Source organism: Oenanthe melanoleuca, chromosome 7, assembly GCF_029582105.1.
Source record: "Oenanthe melanoleuca isolate GR-GAL-2019-014 chromosome 7, OMel1.0, whole genome shotgun sequence".
NCBI lineage: Eukaryota > Metazoa > Chordata > Aves > Passeriformes > Muscicapidae > Oenanthe > Oenanthe melanoleuca.
Window position 1 is genome coordinate 17,962,566 of NC_079341.1, and position 27,098 is coordinate 17,989,663.

At 42.5% G+C, this 27,098-nt stretch overlaps 2 protein-coding genes across 2 annotated transcripts in view; both read right to left on the bottom strand.

Moving 5' to 3' along the window:
* Window positions 1-1,536: 1,536 nt before the first annotated feature.
* Window positions 1,537-3,488, bottom strand: SP5 (Sp5 transcription factor). Its single transcript, XM_056496810.1, has 2 exons — window positions 3,198-3,488; window positions 1,537-2,676 (listed from the first exon to the last, which is right to left on the bottom strand). Exons 1-2 carry the CDS (start codon window positions 3,246-3,248, stop codon window positions 1,624-1,626), a joined length of 1,104 nt encoding a protein of 367 aa, XP_056352785.1. The 5' UTR covers window positions 3,249-3,488; the 3' UTR covers window positions 1,537-1,623.
* Window positions 3,489-22,648: 19,160 nt separating this feature from the next.
* MYO3B (myosin IIIB) overlaps window positions 22,649-27,098 on the bottom strand; it is a 178,516-nt gene continuing 174,066 nt past the window's right edge. The window contains exons 32-34 of the mRNA XM_056496889.1: window positions 25,533-25,639; window positions 25,112-25,158; window positions 22,649-23,835 (exon numbers count right to left, since the gene is read on the bottom strand). Coding sequence (XP_056352864.1) covers window positions 23,703-23,835; window positions 25,112-25,158; window positions 25,533-25,639 — 287 coding nt within the window. The 3' untranslated portion in view covers window positions 22,649-23,702. The remainder of the gene's footprint in view (window positions 23,836-25,111; window positions 25,159-25,532; window positions 25,640-27,098) is intronic.

The following is a 27,098-nucleotide window of genomic DNA, read 5'->3' on the forward strand; positions in this document are numbered from 1 at the left end:
TGACATATATACAGACACATGAGTTTTACATGTCCTGTCATTACAAACATTTATCGACCTGTGTTTTTACTTGATTCAAAAATCCATGGCAAAGCATATCTCTACCAACATGGTTGAACCAAAGCTTGCTTGATAACTGCCACCAGAGGATCTCACCTGAAGCTGAACAATTCCAGATTAGTCCTGGTGAAGTTTTGAAGGTGCTTTTTATATCATTGTCTCATTAGGTAGTCAGAAAATAAAGCTGATGTTGTAAAAATATGAGGAGCAAATAACATATTCTTAATGTTAGAATGCAAAATTTAGCAAATTATTGATCAGGTTGCTCAGTTTGATTGGCTACATAGATTTCAATTAAAAAAAATAAGCAGGGAACTTGCTGCAGTAAGAAAGGTTATCATTTTAAAAGAAATACACATAACTTATACTTACGTGATGCCCAGTGAGAGATAAGAAACCCTAAAGGCTGCCACTATCTACCAGGTACTTCTAAACACAGTTTTGTGCCAAGTATCTTCTCCTCTGCAGGACAGTGACTGCCATTTTATTGTACTGGCAGGGTAATGTGTCTAATCCTCCAAATTCTGCAGTTTTACAGAAAGTTAACATTCGGGAAGCATGTTTTGGCTCTGCGGTGCCACAGACAAGTTGGGCTGGGAGCGGCTGTGTGAGGCTGGCCCCGTGGCCTGGACCTCTCTGAGAAGGAGCATCACTAACACTGACTGCTGCCCACTCCTACACAAACACGTCCCAGCCTGTAGATCTTGACCTCTATGTTCATTCCCAGTACCGCACCATGCATTTCTCTTTTTTTTTCTCTCAGCTTTATGTGTTGGAAACAAAACACTGAAAATAATTTTAAAACCGCAAACCCACCCCACCAAACAGAGCCGGCAGGCGCACCCGCCCGAAGCAGCTCCCGGGATGTGAAAGGTGTTACCATGAGCAGCTCTCGGGTCGCCGTGCGCTGAGCTCCGCTCGCCGCCGCGATGGAGCCGCAGCCGCCCCAGCGGGAAATGGCGGGAAGGCGGCGGCCGCGCGCGGGGCACCGGGCAAGGAGCGAACGAGACCGACGCGGCGGGACCGCCCTGCTGACCCCGGTGTGAACGCGTTTATTTCACGCTGCGGTCGCGGGTCGCTTTACAGAAACATCTCATGCTGGACCCCGCGCGGGGTCGAAGACGGAGGGGAACACGTGTATTCAAACGTAACTATTAAATAACCTGTACACAAAGCTTCAGTCTGTTACCCTGAAAGCACCGAGGGCCGAGCCCCAGCACGGCCACACCGATGCTGCCACCTCACCCCCAGATGTCCATAAGCCTCGACCCCTACGGCCTGGCCGACCCCGCTCTTGGCCCCCGCGGCCGGACCCCCGCCTCAGCCGCGCTCCAGGCCGGGCCGGGCGCCTGCCCCGGGACAGCCCCGGGGCCCTATGAGCGTCCAGTCCCGGGCCTGCGGGTCCGCGGAGGCCGCTCCCAGCCGGGGTCCTGCCCGCCGTGCCCGGCGAGAGTCCGAGAGCCGGCCGCCCTCTCCCCGCCGCCGCCCTGCCCCGGCGGCCAAACGCCCCCAGCCCAGGTCCCGCCGCGGCCCGCAGAGGCAGCACGCCGGCCGTCCCGGCGGTCACAGGTCGCGGCTGTCCTCCCGCTTGACGCCGTCCGCCACCGCCTTCAGCTTCTTGTTCTGGTGGGTCTTGACGTGCTTGGCCAGGTGGTCGCTGCGCATGAAGCGCTTTCCGCACTCGGGGCAGACGAAGCGCTTCTCGCCCGTGTGAGTCCGCAGGTGCCGCTGCAGCTCGTCGGAGCGGGTGAAGCTCTTCCCGCAGAAGAGCCAGTTGCAGACGAAGGGCCGCTCGCCCGTGTGCCAGCGCAGGTGCGCCTTCAGGTGCGAGGTCTTGCCGTACACCTTGCCGCAGCCGGGGATGTGGCAGATGTGCTGCTTCTTCTTGCCCGGCTCTGCCTCAGGGGCGCTGCCCGCGGCCGACTGACAGTTGGGGCAGCGGCAGCGGCGGCACCTCCTGGCCGTGGCCGCCAGGGGAGACTTGGTCTGCAGCAGGGCGGCGATCTGCGTCTGGTACTGAGCGAAGTCCGAGTGCCCCAGCACCAGGCTCCGCGGCAGCGCCGCCGCCGCGGGGAAGCGGTGGCCGCAGCCGCCCGGAGCGCTGGCCTGCTGGATGCTCCACCAGGGGATGTCCTCGGGCGGCGGGTTGGGCGACAGCTGCCGGCAGGGCTGGGCGGGCGGAAGCAGGTTGGAGTACCCGGGCGGCAGGGCGGCCTGGGCGGCGTAGGGGACGTAGGCGGGCGGGCAGCTGGACGGCAGGGCGGCCATGGAGGAGGGCAACATCTTGACGGGTGAGAACTCGTAGGGATAGGAGGGGTCCGCCGGGGGGGTGAGGGGCAGTTCGTGAGAACCCCCGAAGGAGGGTTGCAGGTGGTTCTTCTGAGGGGTCAACCCCAAGCTGGGATGCGGCGGCGGCAGCCCTCCCGGGGAGTGCGCTGGCATCTCGCCGCTCCACGGATGGAAGATCCTAGAGGGGGATCCCAGCGTCGGGTCGTAGGAGACTGGCAGGAAATCCGAGGGCGCTGCGCCCGGCTGCCCGATCCGGCTACAAGTAGCGGCCAGGAGAGCCAGGGGCGAGTGCTTGGCCAAGTCTGGGGAGGCGCTGGGGGTGCGGTCCTGCGCAGGGACGGGAGGGAGGGGAGAAGGGAAGGAGGGAAGAGAGCGCGTTACTCGCCGCCCGCCGACACCGGCCTGCGAGAAACTTTCCGCGCCGCTCCCCGCACGGGCGGTAAACTTTCCGAAAACAATGCGCACCCAAAGGGCAGGACGGGCCCGGCCCCCCCCGCCCCGCCCAGAGACCGGTCCCGCCTGCGGCCAAGTGCCGCCGGTCCCGCCGACGCTCAGCCGGGGAAGCAGCCGCTGTGGGCAGGGAGGCAGCCCCCGCACCCCTCCACACCCCTTGTCCACGGAGCACTGCCTGGAGTTAGTAACGGGCTGCTGGCGGGAGAGGGAAGTTACCAGCCCGAGGAGCCCGAGCCCAGCCTCCTGCCACCGCGGGGGTCCCCACCCACCTCTCCGGGCCGCCCGCCGGGTAAAGCCCCGGAAAGGAGGCGGCTGACGCCGGCTGCCCCCGCGCAATGCGGGTCACAACCGCGGGACTCGGCGGAGTTCGAGCAACACCGGGTGCGGGTACTGACCTGGAGGAAAGCCTGGAGGGAATCGTTCCGGAGGACAGCCACCGCGGCCATGGCTACTGCGCCCGGGGCGAAGGGAAGGCGCCGGGGCACTGCTGAGGCATGAGGACTCAGAGGGGAAGACGAGAAGCTGCCCAGTTTCCTTCTCTCTCCCCCTCTCTCTCCCTTTCCTTCAGATCTCTTCGGCTCCGTGCGCGTCCCACCCCCCCGCGCTGCGCGATCTCCGCGGACTGTCTGACTGCGCCAGGATCACCTCCAAGAATTTGATAAGGACTTTGCCGGGCCGCCAACCAGTCAGAGGAAAGATTTATGGCTTTGAAGTTTGCCGCTACCCAATCATCAAAGAATAGCGGCTCTTTCAGAAGCGAAAGCAAATCCTTTGAATCCACAAAGCTCCTATGGTGTGTTTGTTGGTCTGGATAAAAGAACTGATTATTAGGGGGGATGGGAAGGGAGGAGATAAAGGCGGGACAATTAATGAAGTAATCACTATGTGGGAAATGTATATACACAAATAATTGGATTTTCTTGATCAAAGGACCCCTTACCGCCTAGAGACCCTCGCGTTGCATGTGCAAGACACTGCACTGGATCTCCCCTTTTTTTTTTTTTTTTTTTTTTTTTTTTTTTGCAATTAGATTTGTGGCAGAGCCCTAAAGTGACAACACGTCTTTGTTATCGCTCGAGGTATCTGCCTCCAGATTCCTCTGATAGTGTTTAATGACTGAAAGTAACATAGCTCAGCGAGTTCACCTGATCGAGGCTGGTCGATCCCAGCCGTAAAACTTCCCTGGAGTAATTGTCGGTGGTTCCTCCCCGCTCCCTCCCTCCCCCGCCCTTCCCCCGAGGCTGAGGGGTATGCCCTCGATATGACTCGGCAAATAACCTCGCATTTTCTCCTCTGGTAGCTGGATTTGTTTCACTTCCCTCAGCCGGCATTGCCCCCTTGTTACCGGGAGCCCCCGCCTGGACCACGGCCAGGCCAGGCGCCCAGCCGGGCCCGGGGAGGAGCAGCGGGCTGCCACCAGCAGCAAGCGCTCCCTCAGACACACCGACAAACCGGGAAGCCGGGAAACAGAAGGGAAAAGTTTCCTCTTCCCTAGCGGGAGCCGGGTATAAAAGACCTAATTTCTTTATATGAGGACCGGAGTCTCTTCTTGGCGGGACTGCCGAGCCGACTTGTCTTGCGCCGGCGGGGAGTTCAGGTCGGGGCGGCTCCTCGGAAGCACGGACGCTGTTATCGGCTCTCTGCCTCCATCGCTCTCATCTCCTGCCCAAAGTCGGCCCCGAGCGCTTTGTTACCTCATCCCGCACCTTTCGGCCTCAGTCTATACATACATGTCTATACGCAAGTGTGTATGAAGGATCTAACCTGCCTTGCTTTCGACCATGTGTGAGACTATCGACCCTCTAACCAGCACCAGGCACATCTGGGTCACAGCTTGCCGCCATCGTCGGCTGCTGAGCTCGGTGGGCTGCAGAGCTGGCGGGACCCCTCGCATGTGCCGCCCAGGAAGGGGCAGGCGGGGCCCCGCGCCGCTCCGCGGGCCCGCTCAGCTCCGCGCTCCGCCGGGGGCCCTGGAAACGCGCTCCTCTCCTCCCCGCTTCCCCATCTGCTCCAAGTCCATCGCAAACGCCGGCCTGTTTGGCCAGGTACCAAACCAGGACGTTCATCTCCATCTTGAGGAGGTGGGGGTGCCCTTTCGGGCAGATGCCGGCTGGCTCCGGTCCTCCGGAGCTGTTTGCACAGGTAACTCGATCCTCCCCGCAGTCGCTGGGCTCAATTGTATTCACACCGCCACTGAAGTCTCTCTAAACGCCAGCACACAGAGATCTTTATCTGCCTTTCCTGTGGAAACAATCACTGTCCGCTCAAAGGCTTTCAAGAGTTGTAGGGCTTGAATTAGATCGGTTTCTTTGAAGGGATTAAAGTGCCAAGTCCTCTCCCACGGCTTCATATTGAGTCCTGGGGAGAAATAAAAGCTCGACCCCGTGTAACACTACGCAGCAGCCATATCAAGCTCTTCCCATGCGCCAGGTAACCGCTTCACCAGGCTGGCAACAGGAAGGCAAGGTGCTTTTACCACGCACTGATGCATCGAGGCAAGGTTCGCCGCTGCTGCAGGACCCCGCGGCCCGGCAGCTGCCCCCGCCAGGGCTGAGGCTGTGGGCGATAGGGCTCCCCATCCGCCTGCAAGGGCGCGGGGCTCACGGGGTTCGGCACCTCCATCCACCACACACAAACACCTCCCAGAACCGCCGATGCGCGATCCGCCGGGGGCTGCGCCGCGTCTACACGGGACATGGCGGCAAGAGGGAAGCACAGCCCGGAGGACGCGCACACAGGCATTGCCCCGCACACTCCCGCCCGCAGCCGTCGGGTGCCCCCCGCTCACTGCCGAGCTCCAGCTGCGCCACTAGAGCCGCATCGGGGGCAGGAGCGCACTCGTTGTCCCCTAGAGTCTAAGCTGGAACCAGGGCAGCCGGAGCCGAGGGGGAACTTCACATGGGGAGCCCGACCCACACCTCTGCTCCCTGGAGCGAAACGGCGGCGCTCGCACTTGCGTTGTCCCTAAACCTCTCTATCCCCAAACTTCTGTGAAACCTAGACATCTGCGAGATGCCCGATTCAACCCCTAGCTCGATTTTTGTTAATTCGTTTTACCTAGTAATTGCCAGAAGAATACTTAGAACAATGTTTCTAAACGAAATGCGAAGGGATAGGTAGATCAGGAGACACTAAATACTCCGAGGTTCCCTCCATTCTTTAAAGTATGATATCTCCCCAGACATCTCAACGGACCAAAATGATTTGTCAAGTTACAAAAGAGTTAGTGGAAAACTGGGTAAGTTTCTATACAGCTGCCACACTACAAACGCCATAAATATGCATCCAAGGAAGCACATTACCTAAAAATCGAGAATAAATTCTCATTTCTGGAAGAAACCTATGGGCTGAAAAATGAAACGTTGCAGTCATAATTTTCTGTACAAATAATTAGCGTTCAAACTCGGAGCATTTCAGTCTCCTGAAATGTATTCTTAATGAAGTGATGTTCAGAGCTGTCATTAAAAATGCAGGGCTGGAAGATCAAAGTACAATATTTATTTTAGAAATTTGTTTCAGTTATCAGGAGATACAGGTATCAAGGCCAAGTGTCAATTCAGTTACACACAAAGCACTATTTCCATGAGAAATGGGTTGCCGCTCCGTCCCAGTGTAAAGCAAAGGGACACCAGAGATGAGTTGCAGCGCGGGGGGCTGGGGCCTGGGGGCTGCTCCCGGCGGCGCAGCCGGGCCAGGGCCCGCTCGGAGAGCGGCGCTGAAAAGCACAGCCCCGAGAGGAGCTTAGGCCCGCAGACCGAGGGGCCGGTCCCGACCGGCGGGGCTGTGGGGGCCGGAGCGGCGCTCCGGGGAGGGAGCGGCAGCGCCCTCGGGCCGGGGCAGCACGGCGGGCCGGATGCAAAGAGCCGCATCCTGAACTGCTCCAGCCTCGGGGCTGAGACGCAAGGGGCACGGCTCCCACAGCCCCGCTGCCATGGGACCCTGCCTGCTACGGCGGGTACGAGACCTCTACCGCCCTCGGGGTCAGAGGGACTCAGGGTGCGCTGGGCTGGATGGCTACTGTCGATTTAAACACAGTAGATGTAAATCACGAGTTACCACCACCATTTCTTAGACAGATGTCTTAAAAATCTGTATCTTTCAGAGTCAGGTATCCCAGAGTGGCTGTACCACCATGCAGGGCTCTGTAGACCTTGGGTAGCACACCTGGGAATAAGAGCTGCTTGCATGGTGGTACCCTGCATGGTTTCTGCTGTGCCTCTGACTTCAGGGCCCCAAGTACCTCATCCTGGAGCCTACCCCAAAACCTGTCCCAGTGATGGCTCACACTGCCACAGCCAAGTCCTCTCATGACATTCATAGTCCCATAGACATTTGCAGTCACCTGCCATGGTCCACCCCCTCCCACCCTTCCCTCCCCAAGTACCTCCTGTGATCACCCAAGTTCCTCAGCTCTTCCAACACAGACATGAACATCCCTGGAAGCCTGGATGGGCTCTGGCCACCTTCCTGTCTACATCTTGGGATTCCTGGGTTGCTTTCCATGAAATATTGTTCTTTAGCAATTGTGACAAAGAACCAGAACCAGGATCATTTTAAAGCAAACAGCTACATTACCATTCAGCCAAGCCTCCTAGTCAAGTTGTTCATATGAGGTGGCAAAATTTAAACCTGAAAAAGCTTTAGTAAGCTTGCTCCAGAAGGCAGTGTCTTCCCTCCCACCTCTCATTCTTTCTGGTTTAAAGATGTACTAACAGACCACCATCCCTCATTCTTTCTGGTTTAAAGATGTACTAACAGAAACCACCCATCCACAACAGCAAGAAGTTTCACCAGAAATTACTCTAGGTATACAGCTTCAAGCACGTGTGAATACACTGCCAACAGTTCTGAGTCATATGCCATTAATACTAATTTCATTTTCTTCAGCATATTCACATTTTACAGTAGACAACAGATGACTGGCATAAGAGGAATCACCAGTTCACACAGTGTAATTTGAACATGAGTAGATGATAATAAAAAACATTAAAAACTGCTATGGTATCTCCTGCTTTTTTCCTGTACTTTAGGGAAAAACCCAAGTCCTAGACAAGATCGGCACATGTTAAGGCATATTTAGGATTTAAAGGCTTGCCTCAAAATCTCCCAGTGTAGGTGTGGATTTGACAAAGATTAATAGAGGATTTCCCAAACTTCTGAAAGCTGATCTGCCCTTTATGAGAAGTTGAACAAGTTTCATGCCTCACAGAGTTTTATGCCTCGCAAACCTGTTGTCAAAGTTTTAAATACCTTCACATATTCATCTTCTGCTCCATCCTTGGCTGGCCCTTTGTGACTTTTCCTCCTGTCTTGGGGAATGTTGGTGAACATTTTTGGATATACTTACTTCCCTTGCTTCCATATATTTAAAAAAGAATCAGACTCTTAATCATAACAATATTGAAATGTTATTCTTGGCCCTACTTGGAATGCCTGGGACACTTTTAGTTCAAGATGATAATTTCAAATTCTCTGGAAATGCTTTCTGCCTCTGGCATACATGGATGCATTTTCATCACAACTCTAATAGCTAGAAATAGACTTCTACAAAATGGAAAGCAAGCCAAGACTCTGGTGAGCAGCTGAAAAGGATCTGCTGTGTGCACCCTGCTTGTTCTCTCATTTGGGGAAACATTAGGTAAAAAAAGCCTCTGTATTTTTGATGGAATGCATTTGTTTGGGGAGGACTGGAGGGGAACTTTTAATTTTATGACTACAGATACATATAGCTATTTTTTTTTTTTGCATTGCAACTAGTATAGAATGAAAAGGTAATTAAACTGTTACTTGCTTCCTCTTAACTACAGAGAGTATATTACCTAAAAATTTGGTTTCACAATAAGTAATTTTTGTTACTTAGTATATTTATTGACAAATTAAACAACTGTCTGTGTCTATACTGTGTTAGAACTGGAAACGGCACAAAGTTTATCCAGAAAAATTCATTGTTTAATCTACACATAAATATTGGATGGTCACATGGCTGCCACATTACTATTGATTTGGCTGAGTGGATTAATCCAACACTGTAAAATTACACCTCTTATTTTATGAACTCATGCTGTAATTTTAGAACCTTTTGGTAGAGAAAGCAGGAAGTATTTTCTAATGGCAGTATTTTTCAGTACTTTAAGAACCGTTTTTGAAGTAACCCATTCTTCAAGGATTACTGAACCAGAATGTATAAAAATGTCCATAATCTTAAACAACTCCACTTTAGCTGGGGAAAAAAAATAGACATGTGAAGAAAAAGCCCAATAGTTGGATTGTGAGGGTCAAAACAGATATGGCACAAACAGGTATGGCACATGACCAGCATTAAAGGTGTCTCAGGTAAGAGATGCTGTCTTCACACTATGGGAGAGAATCTGAACACCCTCTCTGTATAATGCTTTCAAGGTAGATTTTTCCAGTTATACATACCTATTAGTGAAAGGCATCCTATAAACTATGACATAGGTGAGCACTCCCAACAGGGCGAGAGTTTTTGAATGGGTCCTAGAAAAACAAGATTTCTAAATTGAGGTGTTTGGAGTTATTTTTCAGTCTTCTGGACTGTCACTAGGGGTTCAGGATCCCATGAAAGAGTGGGGAAAACTTCAATGGCAATTCTTAAATGAATTATCTCTCCCTAGCTGAACACTGCTCTCATAGCCTGGCAGAAACATCTTTTCAGGAAAGCAGTGTACAATATATTTCTGTGCCATTTAATAAATTGATGCTTTAAGTGGTGGAAAATAATAGATAAATAGTTAAATGCATAAATTACATGAACTACCCAAATATAAATTTCCCTCCGTCATATTCTGAAAATTAAAATACCATCAATAAAATTATTTCAAATGCATTTCAAATATACAATATTCTCATTATGCTTTCCATCTTCACAGAACTATAAAAAGGTGAAGTAATTCTAACCACACTCTTACACACTCTTTACAAGGGGAATGACCCTTGGCATAGACACAATTGCTCCAGGCTTGAAAAGAGGAGCTCCTTGCCTCAGTTCTGCTAGTAGAATATGAGGTTGCTCTTCACCAAACACTTAATTTACCCCAGCTCAGCTGAAACCTCAGGTGTACTGGCTGAGGAATGTACCTTCTGCTGGCTGGCTGGCCATGCCAATCAAAGCAAACAATCCTAATCTGGGAATAAATCACATTTCACTTCAGACTTCAATCAGCTCCTATTGCTCAGGGAGAAACAGCTTGACCAGCTGTTTGAGAACCCAGGACAAGATGAGGAGAAAAGATATTCTCCTCAAAGATGAATGTGTCAGCATGGCCATGACTCATGGACCAGTCTAATGAACTGTATAATTTTTCTCACACTTCTGGAACCTCTGAGACCAAGGAAGGAAAAAAAGAAGATGTTCAAATGGTTACATTTTTTGGCTTTTCTACCTCAGTAAATCTCACATTCCTATTTTCCTACGACATGAAGAAAGCTCGCATATTCTACTGGCATTGAGCTGAGAGAAACACATATCACATAGGAAAGAGAGAAGAGCACATGGCAAAGCACAGATGCTGCAAAGTAGAAATTTATTAATCTAAATTACCTAATTCTTATGCCTGGAAATAAGAACAAGACTATGATGCTGCAGTGCTGGCACTCCAATGCCCAAATGACATAGAGATCCGTGACTGAAAAAAACCTGACTGCTTCTCAGGAGGTGACACTAAACCACAAAGAACTATTTTCCAAATTTTTTGTCTTAAAAAGAAGCTTGGAGAAAAATCCAAATGCCAAGTCAGGCATTTTCATCTGCAGTCAGACTAACTTTATAAAATGCTGTCATTCTTATCAATGCACAGGAGTATGGGGCTGAAAAATAATATTCTGTCAAGATTCTTACAGAAGGCAGTGGAGTAGATGCCCAGAAAAACTCAGTTGGACTCACGATTTACTACTTTTTTCTACTTTCTTTGCTACACATGCTAAGTGCACTTGGCACACGGAGTGACTCACAAAGAAGCTGCTCTATAGTGCCAATGATTTTCTTTAATGAGATACAGTTATCAGTTGATTTATGAATTTCTGCTGCCTGTTCTCATTAAGGGTAAGGTAATTTGCATTCTAGAAATAAGACTGTTTACAAGAGAACATAGTAATCAAAATCCCTCTGAATCAAGTTTTAGAAATGTACACAGTGAAGTTAGAGATAGTTCTAGAAATGTGCATAGCCTTTATCCATTAAACTCTATTGCAAAGACTCAAGAGAAGGTGCTACATCTCTGTTTTATCTAGTTTTCAAAATTAGTATAGCATTCATCTCAGGAATTTAATATGGGAAGAGACAAAATGAACTTTCTGCTTGAGCCTTTTGATACCGTGTTGACCTCTTCGTCCTGGGAGACCCTATGCTGTTAATTTAGATACCATATGCCTCACTGGTCATCAATTCAACTACTGCTCTCTATATTACAGCCTTCACAGGGATCTTGATCACACTGCCTATAAAACAAATTATTTCCTCTACCTACTGTTTCTTTACTATTCAGACAAGTCCCAGCTGATCAGTATTTTCTTATAAATACTTAGAAATAGAACAATCTTTTCAGCTTTGTTCTTTCTTTTGGTATATGCTTTTCCACTACCATTTAGACAAACACTATTTTCATTGCTCCAAAGTAAAGCACCAACAACTGGAAAACAGCAGAGGAGGAATGCAGGGAAAAGATAACAGATACACAGACTCTGAGCTAACACTACTGGTCAGATATCTGAATGTAAGCCAGCATTTTGGGAGGGGTCAGAAGCAAAAGCCTAACCATCTAGATGGAGAGAAAAGGTAACCTCCAAGCAGACAGCACATCAGTGCTGAGACTGACGATAGAAGCTAAGAATGAGCATGGAATTACACATGTTAATGCTGGCGACACTGATTATGAGAATACCAAGATGAATGGAGCAGCTCAGCCTGAGCAATTGATTGAAGCTGTTTTCATCTCTGTGGGGTGTTCTTTAACATTTCACTCGATGCAGCCATATACAGCCACCCCTGACACTCAACTCATACATACATTCAACCTAGATAAGGCGTGGAAACTTTGTCTCCACTTCCCTGTTCTCTCCTGCCACCAGCCAGAAATGCAACTAAACTGTTTCCCTTTCTTCTTTTTGTAAACTTCCGTCAACTTGCCAAGTTTACCAGCGTTAGGGTATGTAAGGATACACCAGCCAGGTGTGAGAGGAACATTTTTCTGAGTAACAGGAGTGCAGCTGCTGAGCTGGGTGGAAACAGAAATTGGATCAACAAGCAAAATCTGGTGACAGTCCTGAGTAAGAAGGTGGTCAAACTGCAGTGAGTATACTGGGAGGAGCATTTAAAGCTTTAAAGTATAGAAATGCATTTAAAGCATGTATCTTCACAACTCCTCCATAAAGATGCATTATGTTATTATTGCTTTTTTATCAAAGGCAACACACCTTGTTCTAGGTGCTATATTAATCCTACTGAAGAGCAGGGAGTTTGACTGATGAGCAGAGGCACACAACTTGGGACCAAATAATATGATGTTCCACCTCATTCCTCTTGCAAAATCCAAACTCTTCTCTTTAGCACTCCCATCCCCCTGATTTCACATCAGTCTCTTCTGACACTTGTACAGACTTTTAGCAACTTTTGAATTATGAGCAGTTGATCTTTTAAAGAGTAAAACCCAGATAATCTTGGACATGCAGAGGGGCAACAGTGAGACTGTAGAAGCAATGAGGAGACAAGCATGCAGCCTATGCAAATAAAGTATTGAGCCAATACACCCACAACACCTTCATTTCTACTCTTCCTTGGTGGACAGTGATTAGAGCATATGAGAAGTAAAAAAAACCAGAGCCCAACACCTTTTACAAACACAAAATACACATAATTTCTGCAATAATGTATTCTAATATTCTGTAATAATCTGTATTTCTGGCTGTACTTAACAATCAGACATGCTTCTATAACTCTAACACTGAACATACTGAGCAGAAATAACTAGATACTTGCTTACTTTTGCAGCCCATCCTTTCTCTGCTTTAGCAAACTCTTCACTACAGAATTCTATTCAAGGCACTAGTTTCACTTGCCAATCATAAAACCAACCACTCTAAGTGGTGATGATCCCCCATGCAGACAGATCTGCAAGCTTTGCTCCTGAAACAGCTTTGGGAATTAAGTAACACTACATCTGCATTTCCTTGATCTCACACATGGGAGCAGTTAGAAGAGCTAATTTTCCTCCACCTCAAGCAGACCCTCTTTCTACACCAGTTTTCCCCTCAGTCAAGTGTTCCACCAGCCTTTTCCAGTGAATCCTTGCACTACTATATATGATCAAACATAGTAAATCTGATACTCTGCAAATACGTGAGGCACAAACACACAACTATATTGCTGGATCAGCTGAGTTTTGGGACACTGTTTGTTCCTTTACCAGTAACTTGTTGATCCATGTTTGGCTGGTTTCCTCTAACAGTCTTACAGGCATTATTTATGAGGTAACTGGCATGTTCACATAATGGATGTCTGGAGAGTACAAAACAGGAATAGAAGTTTGGGCTATTTTTTGCTCTTGACCATTCAGAATATTTTAGAGGATTTGGACAATTATTTCTGTCTAAACCTTGTTCAACACCTTATAATGGACCCCAGTAAAAGGAGATAAGTATGTTACTTTTAGACTACATCATTCTTACAATGAAGAAAAGAATGAAAACAATCTCCTCAGAAGAAGGATTACCACAATTCTGACTTCAATATGCTTATAAAAATGATGGATAAATCAAAGAAAATGTATTTTCACCACACCATCTAGTAGCATATTTATAGAGAGACACCTGGAGAAACATTTGCTGATAATATATATCTATATATATATTAATATATATAATAGATGTATCTATATATCACCTACTTATGATTGGTAGACTGCTTGGTAGTCTATCTTTCTGAAGTTAAAGCTACTAAATTTCTGGCATACTGAACAATTACTATTTTTGAAAATTAATAATTCCAGATTTTTTCCTTGTGTGGACATTTTCTGTAAACTTATGACAGAAATCCATTTTCCAAAGCTTACAGTAAGATAAAAAATAATGATAAAGATAAGATAATCTTTTAAAAACTTGATACCGATAAAGTATTGCAGGCCTAGGAAAGAAAATGTTTTACTTTGAACCATTAAAAATTGAAGATTTTTTTTCTGATCTTTGAAAGAGGAACCAGATCTGAAGATACAGGTTACAGTATTACAGCAATTTCCCATTGTAGTAAAGGCAAGAAGTTTATACCTGGAACATTTCATTTGCCTTTACTTTTGTAATTCAAATTTTCAGTCCATTTGTAATTTTGTTCTAAACAAAGCTATCTGTAGTTGTAGTAATCACTGTATCACTGGACTTCTCAAGAAGCTTCCAAAGCATCTTAAAGTGGTTTTCTACTACAGGTATTTTAATACACATTTTAAGAAAATCTGCAAGATGATTTAATGCTTTATTACAGTACATGATGACAAAAATCTTCAAAATTTACTAAAGGTTGCCTCTACCATAAAACCTAATAGTTCATGTATTTTTTCTTTTAAGTCTCTCTTAAAGACTAGAAGTTTTCTACTCAATTGTTTCCAAGTCCATTAATTCTCTTATGAAAGACCATTAATACTTCTTTCTTCGAGCCAATGCTTTGAAAGTCCTCTTCTAAGTGTCACCCAGAAATTGGATACAACAGAGATTAGCACTATAGGAAGCCACAGGGTGAAACAAGCAAGTTTTGCCCTCTCAAAAATAACAAATCATGTGCTCTCCGTTTGGTGCCATGCAGCAGTTGGAAGAAGCAGTGAAGCTGGCACCTTATCACTCCACTGTGGCAGAGACAATGAAGAATCTGCCTCTAATTCTTTTAACACAAAGGAAGACAGAGGGAAAAACCACAACCATGTTTCTTGCAAGTTGTGATTGAGGAGAAATGGCAACAGAAATTTCAGTAGGAAACACTGAAATTTCCCAAGAAAATACCTAATAGTCCTCAGAGTATTGTCCATAGTTCAAAAATACCTTAAAAGAAAGTAAAGTCGCCTTTAATGCAGTTGAATCAATACCTGTCATAAACACTGTATTTCCTTTGAAAGTTTGTATCACTTCTAGCCTGTCAGCAACATTTTCAAGTACTATGTGTATGTACTTCTCTTAGAATCAAAGGAAAGAAATACTTATATTCTCAGAACTTCCATATACAAGTTAAAAAAAGAATTTAAAAAGTAAGCTATAAATGGAACAGTGACTGGAATTTCTTTCTGAAAGCACTATATTGAGTTACTAATGAGTTTCTAATAGAGAAAATTCTTACAAATTGTTTATACCTAGTGGTTCAATAACAGGTATGCTCACCTTCTTCAATTGTACTGTTGCACAGGGAGTCCAGAATGCTGTCCTTTTTGCCTCCTATCTTCTCCATAATTTGCGGACATACTCTAAAAACCACTGGGAATTTCTAGATTAAGTGCAAAAAACATGCAGATCTAGGTTCAGCAAAGGTAGCCATCTCTAACAATCTCAGCAAACACAACACAGCTGACAGCTGAATGTCACCAACGGGGCCTCAGAAACAGGGCTCAACAATTTTGTTTAAGATCACAAGTTTTCCAGCAATACATGAGCTACAGAAGAATGCTCATTAGCTGTTATAAAAGCAAAATTGGTGAGGCTTTGTGTTTCAGTGGAGAGCCTGAAAGGCACACACAAGCAGACACACACCAACTCATGGGAGAGTAGTATAAATTCTTCAATTTAAATAATTTGCACTCTTTTCTTCCTCTCAATAATACGAAATCATGTTTTATTTCAGTCATAAACATTTTTTTGCTCTACATTTAATAATGTTCTTATTTCTTTCTGTTTAGCTCCCGCTAGCCTCTTTACATAGCATCAGTATGATTTTATATTGCGAAGAAAAAAAAAATAATTCTGTAGCTAGAGTTGTTTTGCCCCACTCTTTTTTTAATCTTTTGTTTGATGCATGGAAAGATGCTAACCTTTTTGTACTATCTTAACTGTAGTGATCCGGGAGCAAAGCAAATAAGATTTAGTAGATATGTTTCTGTTGTCATTATTAAACTTCATATGCTTTGCTATGTAGGCAACATGTTTTATTTCTCTTAACCTGAAAGAGGTTTCTGTCTTATTGTTGCAATTTATTAAGGGCAAACAATCTAGGGCTTATAATAGGCCTGTAGGCAGAACAAAGCCCTTGTCAAATGGAAGGGTAGGCTGCTCAGCTGGGTAGCATGTAAATGTGCAAAAAGAACTGTTCTGTTCAAAGACACTAGACATGCTTTTTAAATAAAACATCTCATATAATTGAGAGTTGCCATTTAAGTGTTGTGTTGGAAATGTTAATTTAAAAAAATTAATTTAACTGAAGAAATACAGTTGCACTATTTTTTTTTGGTAAACTCTCAAATAAAATCCCACATATCACTAAGGCTTTTATTAGATGTTCAACATAGTATGTTTCTCAAACTGTAGGTTATTGTCATTTTATAACACTGTATTATACAGCTTAAGTGACTACTGTACTCACCTAGCAGACTGTGTAAACCTAATCTTATCCAAAAGGTATTTTTTGTTTTTAATATAGATCACCATGCCTGTTTCTTTAACATAGTATCACGTCTCAAAAAGTAAGACGGTTTCTCATTCTACAGTTCATTTTAAATTTCTCATTATATGCCTTTTTGCAAGAGCTGAAATTAAAATGACAGATAAAGATAACAACATAATAGGCATTTTTTAAAGCCTTGGTCCACTTGGGCACTGGCAGTCCTTTTTTTCTCTTCTGTTGAAATGTATAATCAGGACAGTATCATCAATTAGATTTTTCACTTTAACTTTCCATAATGTTTCCAGACTTCTCTATTTGGCAAAGACAATCAGGACAGATTTCTTTATTTTTTCCTCTGGCCTAAAACTCAAAACCCCCCACTTTCCAAACTGTTACCACCGAAGAGTTTATTAAATGGCTGAAAAAGACAGCTGGTCCCACCATCTGTTAAAAATTTTCAGGGGCCAAATGAAACAGGTTACACCTTTAGCCATGCCAAGTCTTCCAATACCCCCTCCCTCTCACAGCCTGTGGAGGGCTAATCTGAATTTCACGCTCTGATTTTGCTATTGCTAATGTCTGAGCTTCTTATGTGTGCTCCTTGTAGTTGCTTATATTAGTTCTCTAGCAGTATCAAAAGCTCCCCTCTCCTTTCAACCTAGCTCATTTGCAATCAACGGAATCCTGGGTCTATAGTCTCCTTTACAATAAGATACTGTACCTTGAAGGAAACCCACAGAGAACCTAATATCTTACTTTTTTGGAGCAACAGAGAAAACCAGGAGTACATTTCTGTTGTTTTGCAACCACTTTTCTATAAATGCTAATGGAAGTAATTCAGATGTGCCAACAAAGACAGAATCTGCAACACACTGCAGGTGTGAGGGGGCTGAAACAAAAGGGATGCTAACCCTAATGGTATTTCTTGTCATTAACAATTCTTTGATGTTCATACTCAAGACTCTCTTTTATCTTGCAGTTTTTCAGCCATCTTTGTTAACATGCAGTGCAACTAAACCTTTTTTTCCTTAACCTTTAAAGACATCTGCAAAATGTTTATGCTAAGTTAGTTTCCACAGCATCTATCTGTAACACACATTGAAGTAAAATGAGATAAAGCTTGCAAGGTTATTACTAAAACATCAGTAAGTTCCTATCATTAAGTGAAAGGAGCAGATCAATAAAAAGAAGCTCTTAATGTTACTTTAATAAGGATGAGTTTCTTGTAACAGGACTGGGGGAATAACTTCAGTGTAACAGAAGCAGTGTTTATAATATAGCAGCTATGTTGATAAAGAGCAGTTTGTTTAATTTGTACTTGTTAAAAAGAATTAAAAATATGTGTAAGTTCCTGTATTAAAAAAGCATGTCACAATATAATATATTTAAAGACATTCTAATTTTCCAGAAGGGATTTCTTTACCACTAAGTGGGCAGTAGCATTCAGTCAAGGAGCTGTAGGTGGAGATTCTCCACATCCATCTGTCTTTCCATGACTTACAGATGGAAAAACACTGTTGTCTTTTAAAATGTTCAACTCAGTAGGATGACAGTAAAATGAAATGAACAATCAAAGCACACAAGATGCCAATCTGAGCTACTGCACAGCACTACTAGCATACCCAGCATTTTGCTCTCATCCCATCGGTCATGTCCTGTTAGATCACATCCCATTTTATCACGGTCTGTTGCATTATTGTTGCAGTATGCTGGAATGTTAAATGAACAACCTAATGAATCAATACCAATTTCCAATTGGAACTCAGCTTTAAATCTGCACTGAGTTGAAGATGCCAGAGACTGTAACACAAGTTATGAAAAGTTACAGTTTTATGAAGCCTTGCATTTTGTTTTTCTTTCAAAACTTCATTTCTAACAGGTCAACCTAATAAAATAAATCTGTGTCTGCATTAAGTTAGCACTTACCTTTGAATTTGGATGTAAACTTCCATCAAATTAATCTACTACAGAACAAGAACTGGATGCTCATTCCTGGGGCAATAGAGATTACAAAACTAAAAGTTTCTGTTTCAAAGACCATGATCTCAGTAAGAGCCTTTCTGTCATAGAAGCCTTTACATAATCTCTCCAGGTGTCAAACTGTGTTAATTTATTGCTGATAACAGGGAGCAGCAGCAAAACCACAAATCACTAAATAAACCACGTCACACAATTTTGTGGAAGTACCTCCTTTGCATTCCTTTCCCTTTGCTAAGGGTTTCAATGTAGCCTCTCCATTTCATAAATTCTCAGCTGTACTGCAATGCTGTACTCCAGCACTCAGCTTTCTGAGGATCACTTCCACCCGAACCTCAAGATTCTGCTACTCCTGTCCTGGCCTCAATCATCTCCACCAGTGAGACAGCATGGGGCTCTCACTTCTACTATTCCAGTCTTAGATAGGTCTTCATCAGAGATTTGCCATCATCAGTCGCACAAAAATTTTTGGAAACAGTTGTGACAGGCCTCCCAGCACTGAACTCCAGCCCAATGGGTGACATCCAGCCTTTATTGTAGTGATATTACTTCACTTAGAGATTGAGATGAGATTTTCACAGGTAATGGGTCAGAAATTGAGGCTTGGATCTTTTGCAGAAAAAAGCACACGTTGATCTACCAACTTGCCATCTCCATTTGCCAACTATAGTATAAAATCCTAGTTAAATTACTGAAAAAATAATATCTCTCTGCGATTTAATTAAAAAATAAGCCTGCCAAACAAAAGCAAGCTATTTATCTATAGCGGCCTGATCAATAATATGTAATCTGGTTTCTGGAAACATTACTCCAAGATATGCTTTTCACTTATCTGCTCCTATGTCCTTTAGCATCACAGCATGAGTACTACAATAAACAGTTCCATGATAACAAAATGCATGTATTTACTGTTCTGGCTGACCTTGGATTTATACTCATAATAAAATAATATCCAATAACTCTTGACAAATCTATTAAGATGAGTTAGGCATCAGCCTGTGCATTTAAAGACACAGTGCTCTATTATTATGAATTGCCAACGTTCTCCTTCATCTGTTCCAGTCTCCATCACAAATGAGACACAAAGCCTCTCACTGAGTTCTGTAATCTTTAGCTCTGACCCAGAGGGCTGTTCCCTAGCCTTTGGTTTTCACAGCATCCTGTGCTACTTTTGTCAGTTTGGGAGAAGTGCTTTGTTGTCAAGCAGAAACAGTTTCTGTTAAGTATGCATTCTGCTACAACTCCTCCTAGGGTGAGTACTGTTAAAAGACAAGGTGTGTTATCGAAATGTATTTCTAGTGTTAACAACAAAACTGACATTACTTCTCACATTTTGTTGTCAGAGTTAAAAGCAGGATGGATAAGTTTAGTATGTGCCATGCCTCGTGCATAGATTGGTACTAAAACCACTTACCCATTTCTCATAGGATACTTTTGTGCCATATAGCTTTATTTTCAACTGTATGCACTATATTTGTCTGGTTAATATGAAGACACTTAAAAAACACCAGAGTTTGGCTGTCATTCTCTTTCTGTTTTGAGACAATGCAAAAAGGAATGAGAAATAAGAGTATGGTAGACTTATTTATCTCATTGCTAACTATTTCACAACAACAAAAAAAACAATATTCCTATATAATTACAAATATTAGAATTGAAGGGGATAAACATTAAATCACAATTTTTTTAAAGATTAAATTTTTAAATTTAATCTCATTTTCACATTAATTTTTATATAGTGTAAAACAGATAGTAGCACCCAGTTTCACATCATTTACAGCCACATTTTGTAAGCTTCTAAGTAACAACAAGTCCTTGGATAGCCTGATAGGGGCCACTTAAAAGACCTTCAGGGCACAAAAGCCCTTTCCACAACTCTTACAGTGTATGGGTGAGGGAGGTCATGTTGAGGGCAAATTTAAGATGGCTGCAATTTACTCCTATTCTAAGGTCCCTTTATGTTACTAAAGTGATGTAAATGTTTAAGTCAGAAGCACATTTAAAATTACCAAATGAAAGGGGCTAATCTCCAAAAGCTCCCTGCCCGACTTTTATTGGCACAGAGACAAGTTTTTAAGCTGCCATAACTGAAAGACAGAAATTGTCCTTAGCAAGAACCAGTTTCTAGTGCCATTAAGGTCTACAGAAAAAATCTACTAAAATCCCTTGTTGAGCTTCATCCTTTTCTCTCCCATCTGCTGAAAACTGTTTAATATATTACATACTGTCTAAGAAATTTTCCTCTTCCTAACAGGATTTAAACTCTTTACTGTTATAAAATATTAAGAACAGAATATGTTATGAACTATTAAGCAAAAATACATTAATATTTCAGGATAATATACATGAAAGGAAATAAATCAGAACAATGCTTCAATGTTATGAAAGCTAAATGAGAAAATATAAGCAATTCTTGTTGATATGCTTCCACTGACCAGGATCATCACAATGACATACCTCCTTTATTCCCTTTCACACACAAATCAATCAACCCAAACACACACTTCTATCAATATGATAACAGAAGTTCAACTCTTTGGTCAGTCTTAGTGTTACTGCCTGGCTCTACAGCAAGGCTTTTAATAATTGAAAGGCATACAAGTGCTCTAAAATCAGGATGAGAGAAAACCACCTCATCTGCTGAGGATGAAGTGCAAACAAACAAGGAAAGTGGGTAAGTTAGGAAAGAATAAAATACACAGACTGACTTTGTGCACAGTGTTTAGCTAAGAAGGAACAAGAATGAAAACATACTGCTCAACAGCAGCTTTTAGGTAGCAAATTCAGTATTAAAGTATTAGTACTAGACATTAACTAATTTGAAAAAGTACAGCAGATGTAGATAATGGCATTGCATATAACAAGGAAAATACTGTATTCTACCCTTTCCATGCAATTAAAGGCTGCTTAAAATCTCTTTGAAGTCCATTTCTGATGGCTGAGATTGATATGAGTTTAACAATTGGAAGAAGAGAGAGGAAGAAATGTAAGGGATGTACTGAGAGAGTTTTTGCATTTTGTCTGTGCCTTATTCTTTAATGTTCTGAAGCTGCTCTTGTTAACTAGAGCCCCCATTCAGCAAAGCACTTAATCATGTGCCAAAATTTCATTGATTTCAATGGGACTTCATCTTTGGCTTAAGTGCTTCACATATTGTTTTTCACTTTCTCTTACTTTATGAACTTAACTACTCAGAGTATTGTATCACTCAGTGTAAGGTAAACTGCTAGTTTTAGGCAGATGACTTAATATCTCTCTGGAAACCTGTCATTTAATTCAAACAATTGATAAACTCTTAACTATGCATAATGATGTGAATTGCAGTTATAATAAAGCTTTACTTTCACAAATAGTTTTCAAAAAGGAAGGATGGAACCAGAAGGCAGCAATATTGCTAGAACTCTCTGTGATCTAGAAGACCAGAGCAAGTAATTTGACTGTTTAAAAGTAATCTTATTTTTCATCCAGATATGTTACAATTTAACTGAGAATTTATTCACTGCATAGGAAAATTATATCATTTTCAATGAGTTATCATAGCATATACTCATTCTTGTTACATTTTGACAAAATGTAAACAAACTGATCTGTACACATGCATTCGTATTAGTTTCCATTTCTATCTGCACTGCATTTTTAATGACATTAATTCATCTGCAGCTATTCACCAATTCTCTGTTGTTTAAGGAGTTCCTAAATTTCACAGGCTCTTAAGGGCCTTTAAAGTGCACCCATCTAGATGTACATCAGATTAGAATGAGGAGTGTACTGAAAGACTTCAGTGTCTTTCAGGATTTCAACTTCCAGCTTCAACCTTCTCTCACATTTTGGGTGAAGAATGACTAAAGAATTTTTCTTCCTAGAATCCTTTGCTCATCCTCATCTGCCCCGCTTAACATAATTTCTGTATTTGTCAGGAGAAGCAAAGTACTTGTGGAACTATCTACTTCATTATCTTTTCTTCTTTTGAACCCTGTTCTGGTTTAGGAATATCATGACTGCACTTGGGTCTCATTTCTCATGTCCCCTTTCCTTGTCCCGTGGTCAAAAAGACAATGCCAGTGAACATTGATAATAAGAAATTATGTAGCTTAAGGAACAGGTGTGAGGTGGATCTCCAATGGGAAGATCTATTTGCACAGATCAGGGCAAACCCACTGGAGCAGAGATAAAAAAACAAGGATCATAACTAGGTCTGTAAAATAAATGGTCAGATTAAATCAGTATGGTTTGTCAAAAAAGAAAAAAAAGAATAATTTTTAGCAAATGTGTAAGGCAGTAAATGCGAACATTTTATTTCCAAAAGATTTGACAAGAGCTTGTCTGGAAAAGAAACAAAGAATGGTCACAAATCAAAATTGTGTTTCTGAACCAGAAATAAAAGAGTAAGGTGAAACGGTTGGCTTCTGCCATGGAAACGGTAACTGTCAAAGAATCTCAGTATTCTGTAGAAAGCTGCAAACTGTTTCATTAAGGATTTTCAAAGAAAGTGATAAGCAAGTAGAAAAATTTGCAGGTGACTTTTCCCCCTTGCTACATACATGAGGGCTGTGGAAATGTAGGAGTCATTGCAGCCCAGACATACAACTTAAGGAATAAATTAAATATTTCCATGGATAACAAGAATAACTATCATAATGATAGTTTCAGTCACAAGGACTATATGAAACAGTGTGTGAAATTAGCCTTAAAACTGTTTTACTCCTTATATTTGAAATAATTCCTTGGGTTAGACTTATGGTTAACTAATACTTTGTAAGAAAACTATTTGCAAGGTAAACTGAGACAAAATCACATTTTAAATTATTTTACTCTGTACATTTTTTTAGTGTTAAAAGCCATACACAGCAAAGAAAGTTATAAAGGACAATGTTTAATATCAGTCCAATGAAATACAAAAAGTTTTCACTATGACCCCAAATTAAAATTTTTAGTACAGTGCTCTTTTAGTTCAGTTCCTTGATCTTACTTTTCACAGCTCTACCAGCAGTTGTGCCAGCACAACAGAAGGGATGGCACAGGGTGGGAACAGCAGCCAGGGGAGGGGGAAGCAGGAAAGAGAATCAGATAAACTAACCTTGCTGCTAAATAAATGCATCCATTGTCAACATCAACACATACAGGTAGTGCTGCTCCCCTTCATTGCAGTTGTTTATAAAAATACACCCAAATGTGACAGTGTACAGCTGAAAGCCCAGGTCTAAATCAGTGAACTAAAGTAACTAGCTAACATGGTATTTTTAATATATTATATAAACACACATAAACTAAGTTAACTGGAAGAGCTTATCAGCAGGAAAATACTCTTACCAGTATTAGTCAATAGAATGAGTGAGGTTTAGCTTTGAGCAAAAGACACATCTCTTGAAGGAGGAGATGGAGAACTGAGAAAACTGTCATCTTCAGGGGTAGATTCAACAGCTGACAATGATTCATAATACTCATCCTCCCCATCCAGTACTTTGATTTGCCTTGAAAGTAAACAAAAAACACTCCTTAAATTAAAATTTAACTCTGTCAGTATCTTCAGAAATAGAAACTACTCTGTGGATGTAAAAGTGAAAAACCCTAGTATAACAATAGAAAAAAATGTCAGGATGATTTGATGAGAAAGATACAGCTTTTATACATATTCCAACTGCTATTACATTTTATATCCTGAATGGTTCTGAGGATCAAGGAAATGCCATATCATCTTTCAGTTTGGGAGTATAGAATGATAGAACAACTATTTGCATCAAACGGGCATTTAATCTGAGCAATGTAGCTTTTTTTGTCTGTGTATGTTCCACAAGTAGGATATGATTTTGGCACAATATTTCAGATGATGGTTTGCTGTGAATATGAGCCAAAGACTACATCATCAATTTTTGGGAAAAGCCCTATTGACACCAAGGGGCTTTCATTTTTCTGTGATGTATGATGAGCACTGCAGTCTCATGTTAGTGTTTTTAATCCAGAATACAAACTTTTTTAAACTAGGGGAGAGAAAAACCAAATCTTTCACAGACATGCAAAATTTTGGGCTTTAACCTTGACTCAAAGACCTCTTGTTCATACAGTTACATTCAGAAGATTAATAAAAACCAGGGGGAAAACCAGAGAAGGTTCTGGCAAATTTTCGGACTAAATGTGTCTGTAAGACTAAGCTCCCATGAGTTCTCTCTGGTCTGTGTGATCAGGCAATGGAATATTTTGGCAATTATATGGAAGCCAGCCTGGTTTCCTCTACCTATACCTCGTGTTACATAACTGCTCATGTAGCAATGAGAACGGACTCAGTTCAACAGAGAAGGAGCAACTCCCTTTTGTGCAGAGTGGCCTCTCTGTCAGCTTCTCACATGCTCCTGCAGGAAGAGAGAGGCCCACTGTGAGTGTGCTTCTGTGGGGCTGGCAGGGCTTGTGGCACTGCTCTAGGTCACAGGCCTTCGGTACTAACACCCTTCATCTGGCACATTTCACTGCTGTGAAACACATTTAAAAATATGAGCCATGCTATTTTTTTTTTGTAATAATAGTACACAGAGAGAGCTGGGGAGCATATTTTGTAAGAATCAGTTCTAGTGTCTGCAGACAGCAGTACATGCAAGTTTTACATTTTCTTGTGCAGAAAATGTCCAATGTCAATACACAGAAATATGTTAATTGTTTATTTTTAGAAACCTCTCTAGAAAGTTTTGCATATTCTGTAATATCACAAAGGACTTCTGTTTACAGTTGCTTAGAACTAAGAAGATAGATATTTACCCAAGTTTTCTTGGCTTCCTCTTGCTCCCTTGATATTCTAGAGTTCCCTGTGGAGAGGGCCAAGAACATACAGTCAAAGCAAAGCAGCAAGTCGTTAATTTTTAATTCAAAGTGATTTTGTGTTGAATGCAAGCAGATGCTGATAATATCAGAAGTCACAGCATAATTTTTTTGATCAAAGGGCTCAAGTGAGCCTGATGAAGCATGCATCTTGCTCGTCTTTGATAAACCACATCAATTATTCACCGTGAAGGCAGACATCCTGACATGAAAGCAACAGATAAAGAGCATAAGCACATGTTCAAGACGAGAGCAGAAGAACGTGGGGGTGGGGCTGGAGGGGCTGAAACAGGTATTAATAACAGAATTATTAACTGGAAACAAAGCCAGTAAAACAGCTTTATTGCCACTTTGAACTCACATTTAACTGGTTATAGTACATGTTATCCTCAGGGCTATTCAGCATTTTGGGCTGCTGACATCGTCGACGAGGTGTTCTCAGCTTCTGTTCAAGACAGTTTTCTGAACCTACAGTAAGATAACACAATTTAGTTTTAAGCTGTGCCAGGTGCTGTGAACATCCTAGCACATTTTAGTCTGTAAACAGCCTTTTTTCTGTACTATTTAGTCCTGGATTTATTAGCAAGTCTGTTCTATCCAAAGTAAGCAAACAGGAACTTGGGAATCTTTGCTTTCTCTTTTGAAACTCAGTTCAAATGCAAGTTTTTATGCAGAACTTAATTTTCACTTTTTAAACATTTTTTATTCTTCCATGTATCTATATCACACAGTTCCTTACTCCTTTCATGCTTTTTCTTAATATCTTCTGTTATCTAAGCAGGAAATGAGGTATATTGTGACTAGCTATGAATATATCATTCAGCAGCAACAAAATAGTTTTTCTACAGTAGACATTAATAAAGTCTCTTGACTGATGAGACTTAGGCTATTATCAATATTTTCTTTATATAAAAAGGCTACCTTCTTGACATCGCTGTCCATTTAATCAGATTAACTGAATCAGTTTGGAATTACACTTTCTTCACATAATTTGTGAATATATGTGCTGTAAAATAACAGTTGCTTAAAGTCATCTGGAAAGCAGAATTTAAAGATGAAGGAAGTATTTCAGAAGGGTTTCTGAAAAGAACTAACAGCTTGCTAAGTTGGGGTTGTTTTTGTTTGTTTGTTTGTTTGTTTTATTTGGGGGTGTTGTGTGTTTGTTTTGGCTTTTTTTTTTGTTGTTGATTTTTTTTTTTTTTTTTTAGTATTGTGGAGAAAAGACATTATGGTGTGCTATATTCTATTTTACCATATACATACTTCGGATTACAGGGCAACCATTTTCAGGATAAGTAAGTTACTACAAGATACTGTGGGTAAGGAAAGGTGATTTACTTTCAAATTATTCTTCCAATGCCTTTGACTTTTCTCATATCTCCCTGTTAAAAATTATTTTAGTGACAGTATGAATGAAACCAGGGTTTGGCAGCACCGAAGGAAAAATATGCATCTTACACATTTGCATTCCATACTGCACAAGGAACTTGCTCCTATACAAAAGGCCAGCACAAAGATCAAGTAGCAACAGTGCCTTTAAACATTTCAAAACTGAAGTTAATATGGCTTTTGCAGATGTAGGTCTCTAATATCACAAATCCATTGACAAGATCTGGCCTTAAGGAGCAGGTAGCGTTACAAAGGAAGTTTATTAAGCACTCAGGCTTACAGATTGTACTTGCAATTTGAACAAGGTAGAGGAGATGTTTGAACTTTAGCCTTTTCAGCCAAAAGACTGACTGTTCTGAGAAATTTTCTCTCGCTTTCTTCCACTCAACAATAAAATTTAAAAATATTAATTTCCTCTCAATATGCAACTGCAATGTCTGCGTGGGAGAGGAGCACTTGTTCCATTCCATCACAACACCTGGGAGGGATGGTGGGTTAAATGACCACCAGGGAACTGACTGCAGAGCTGGGTCTAAAA

What these genes read in the sequence shown, in the direction of transcription:
- SP5 (XM_056496810.1), bottom strand. Translation starts at nt 3,248, where the DNA reads ATGGCCGCGGTGGCTGTCCTCCGGAACGATTCCCTCCAGGCTTTCCTC. An exon ending in CCCTCCAGGCTTTCCTCCAG is followed by an intron (nt 2,677 to 3,197) that starts GTCAGTACCCGC and finishes GTCCCTGCGCAG; the next exon opens with GACCGCACCCCCAGCGCCTC.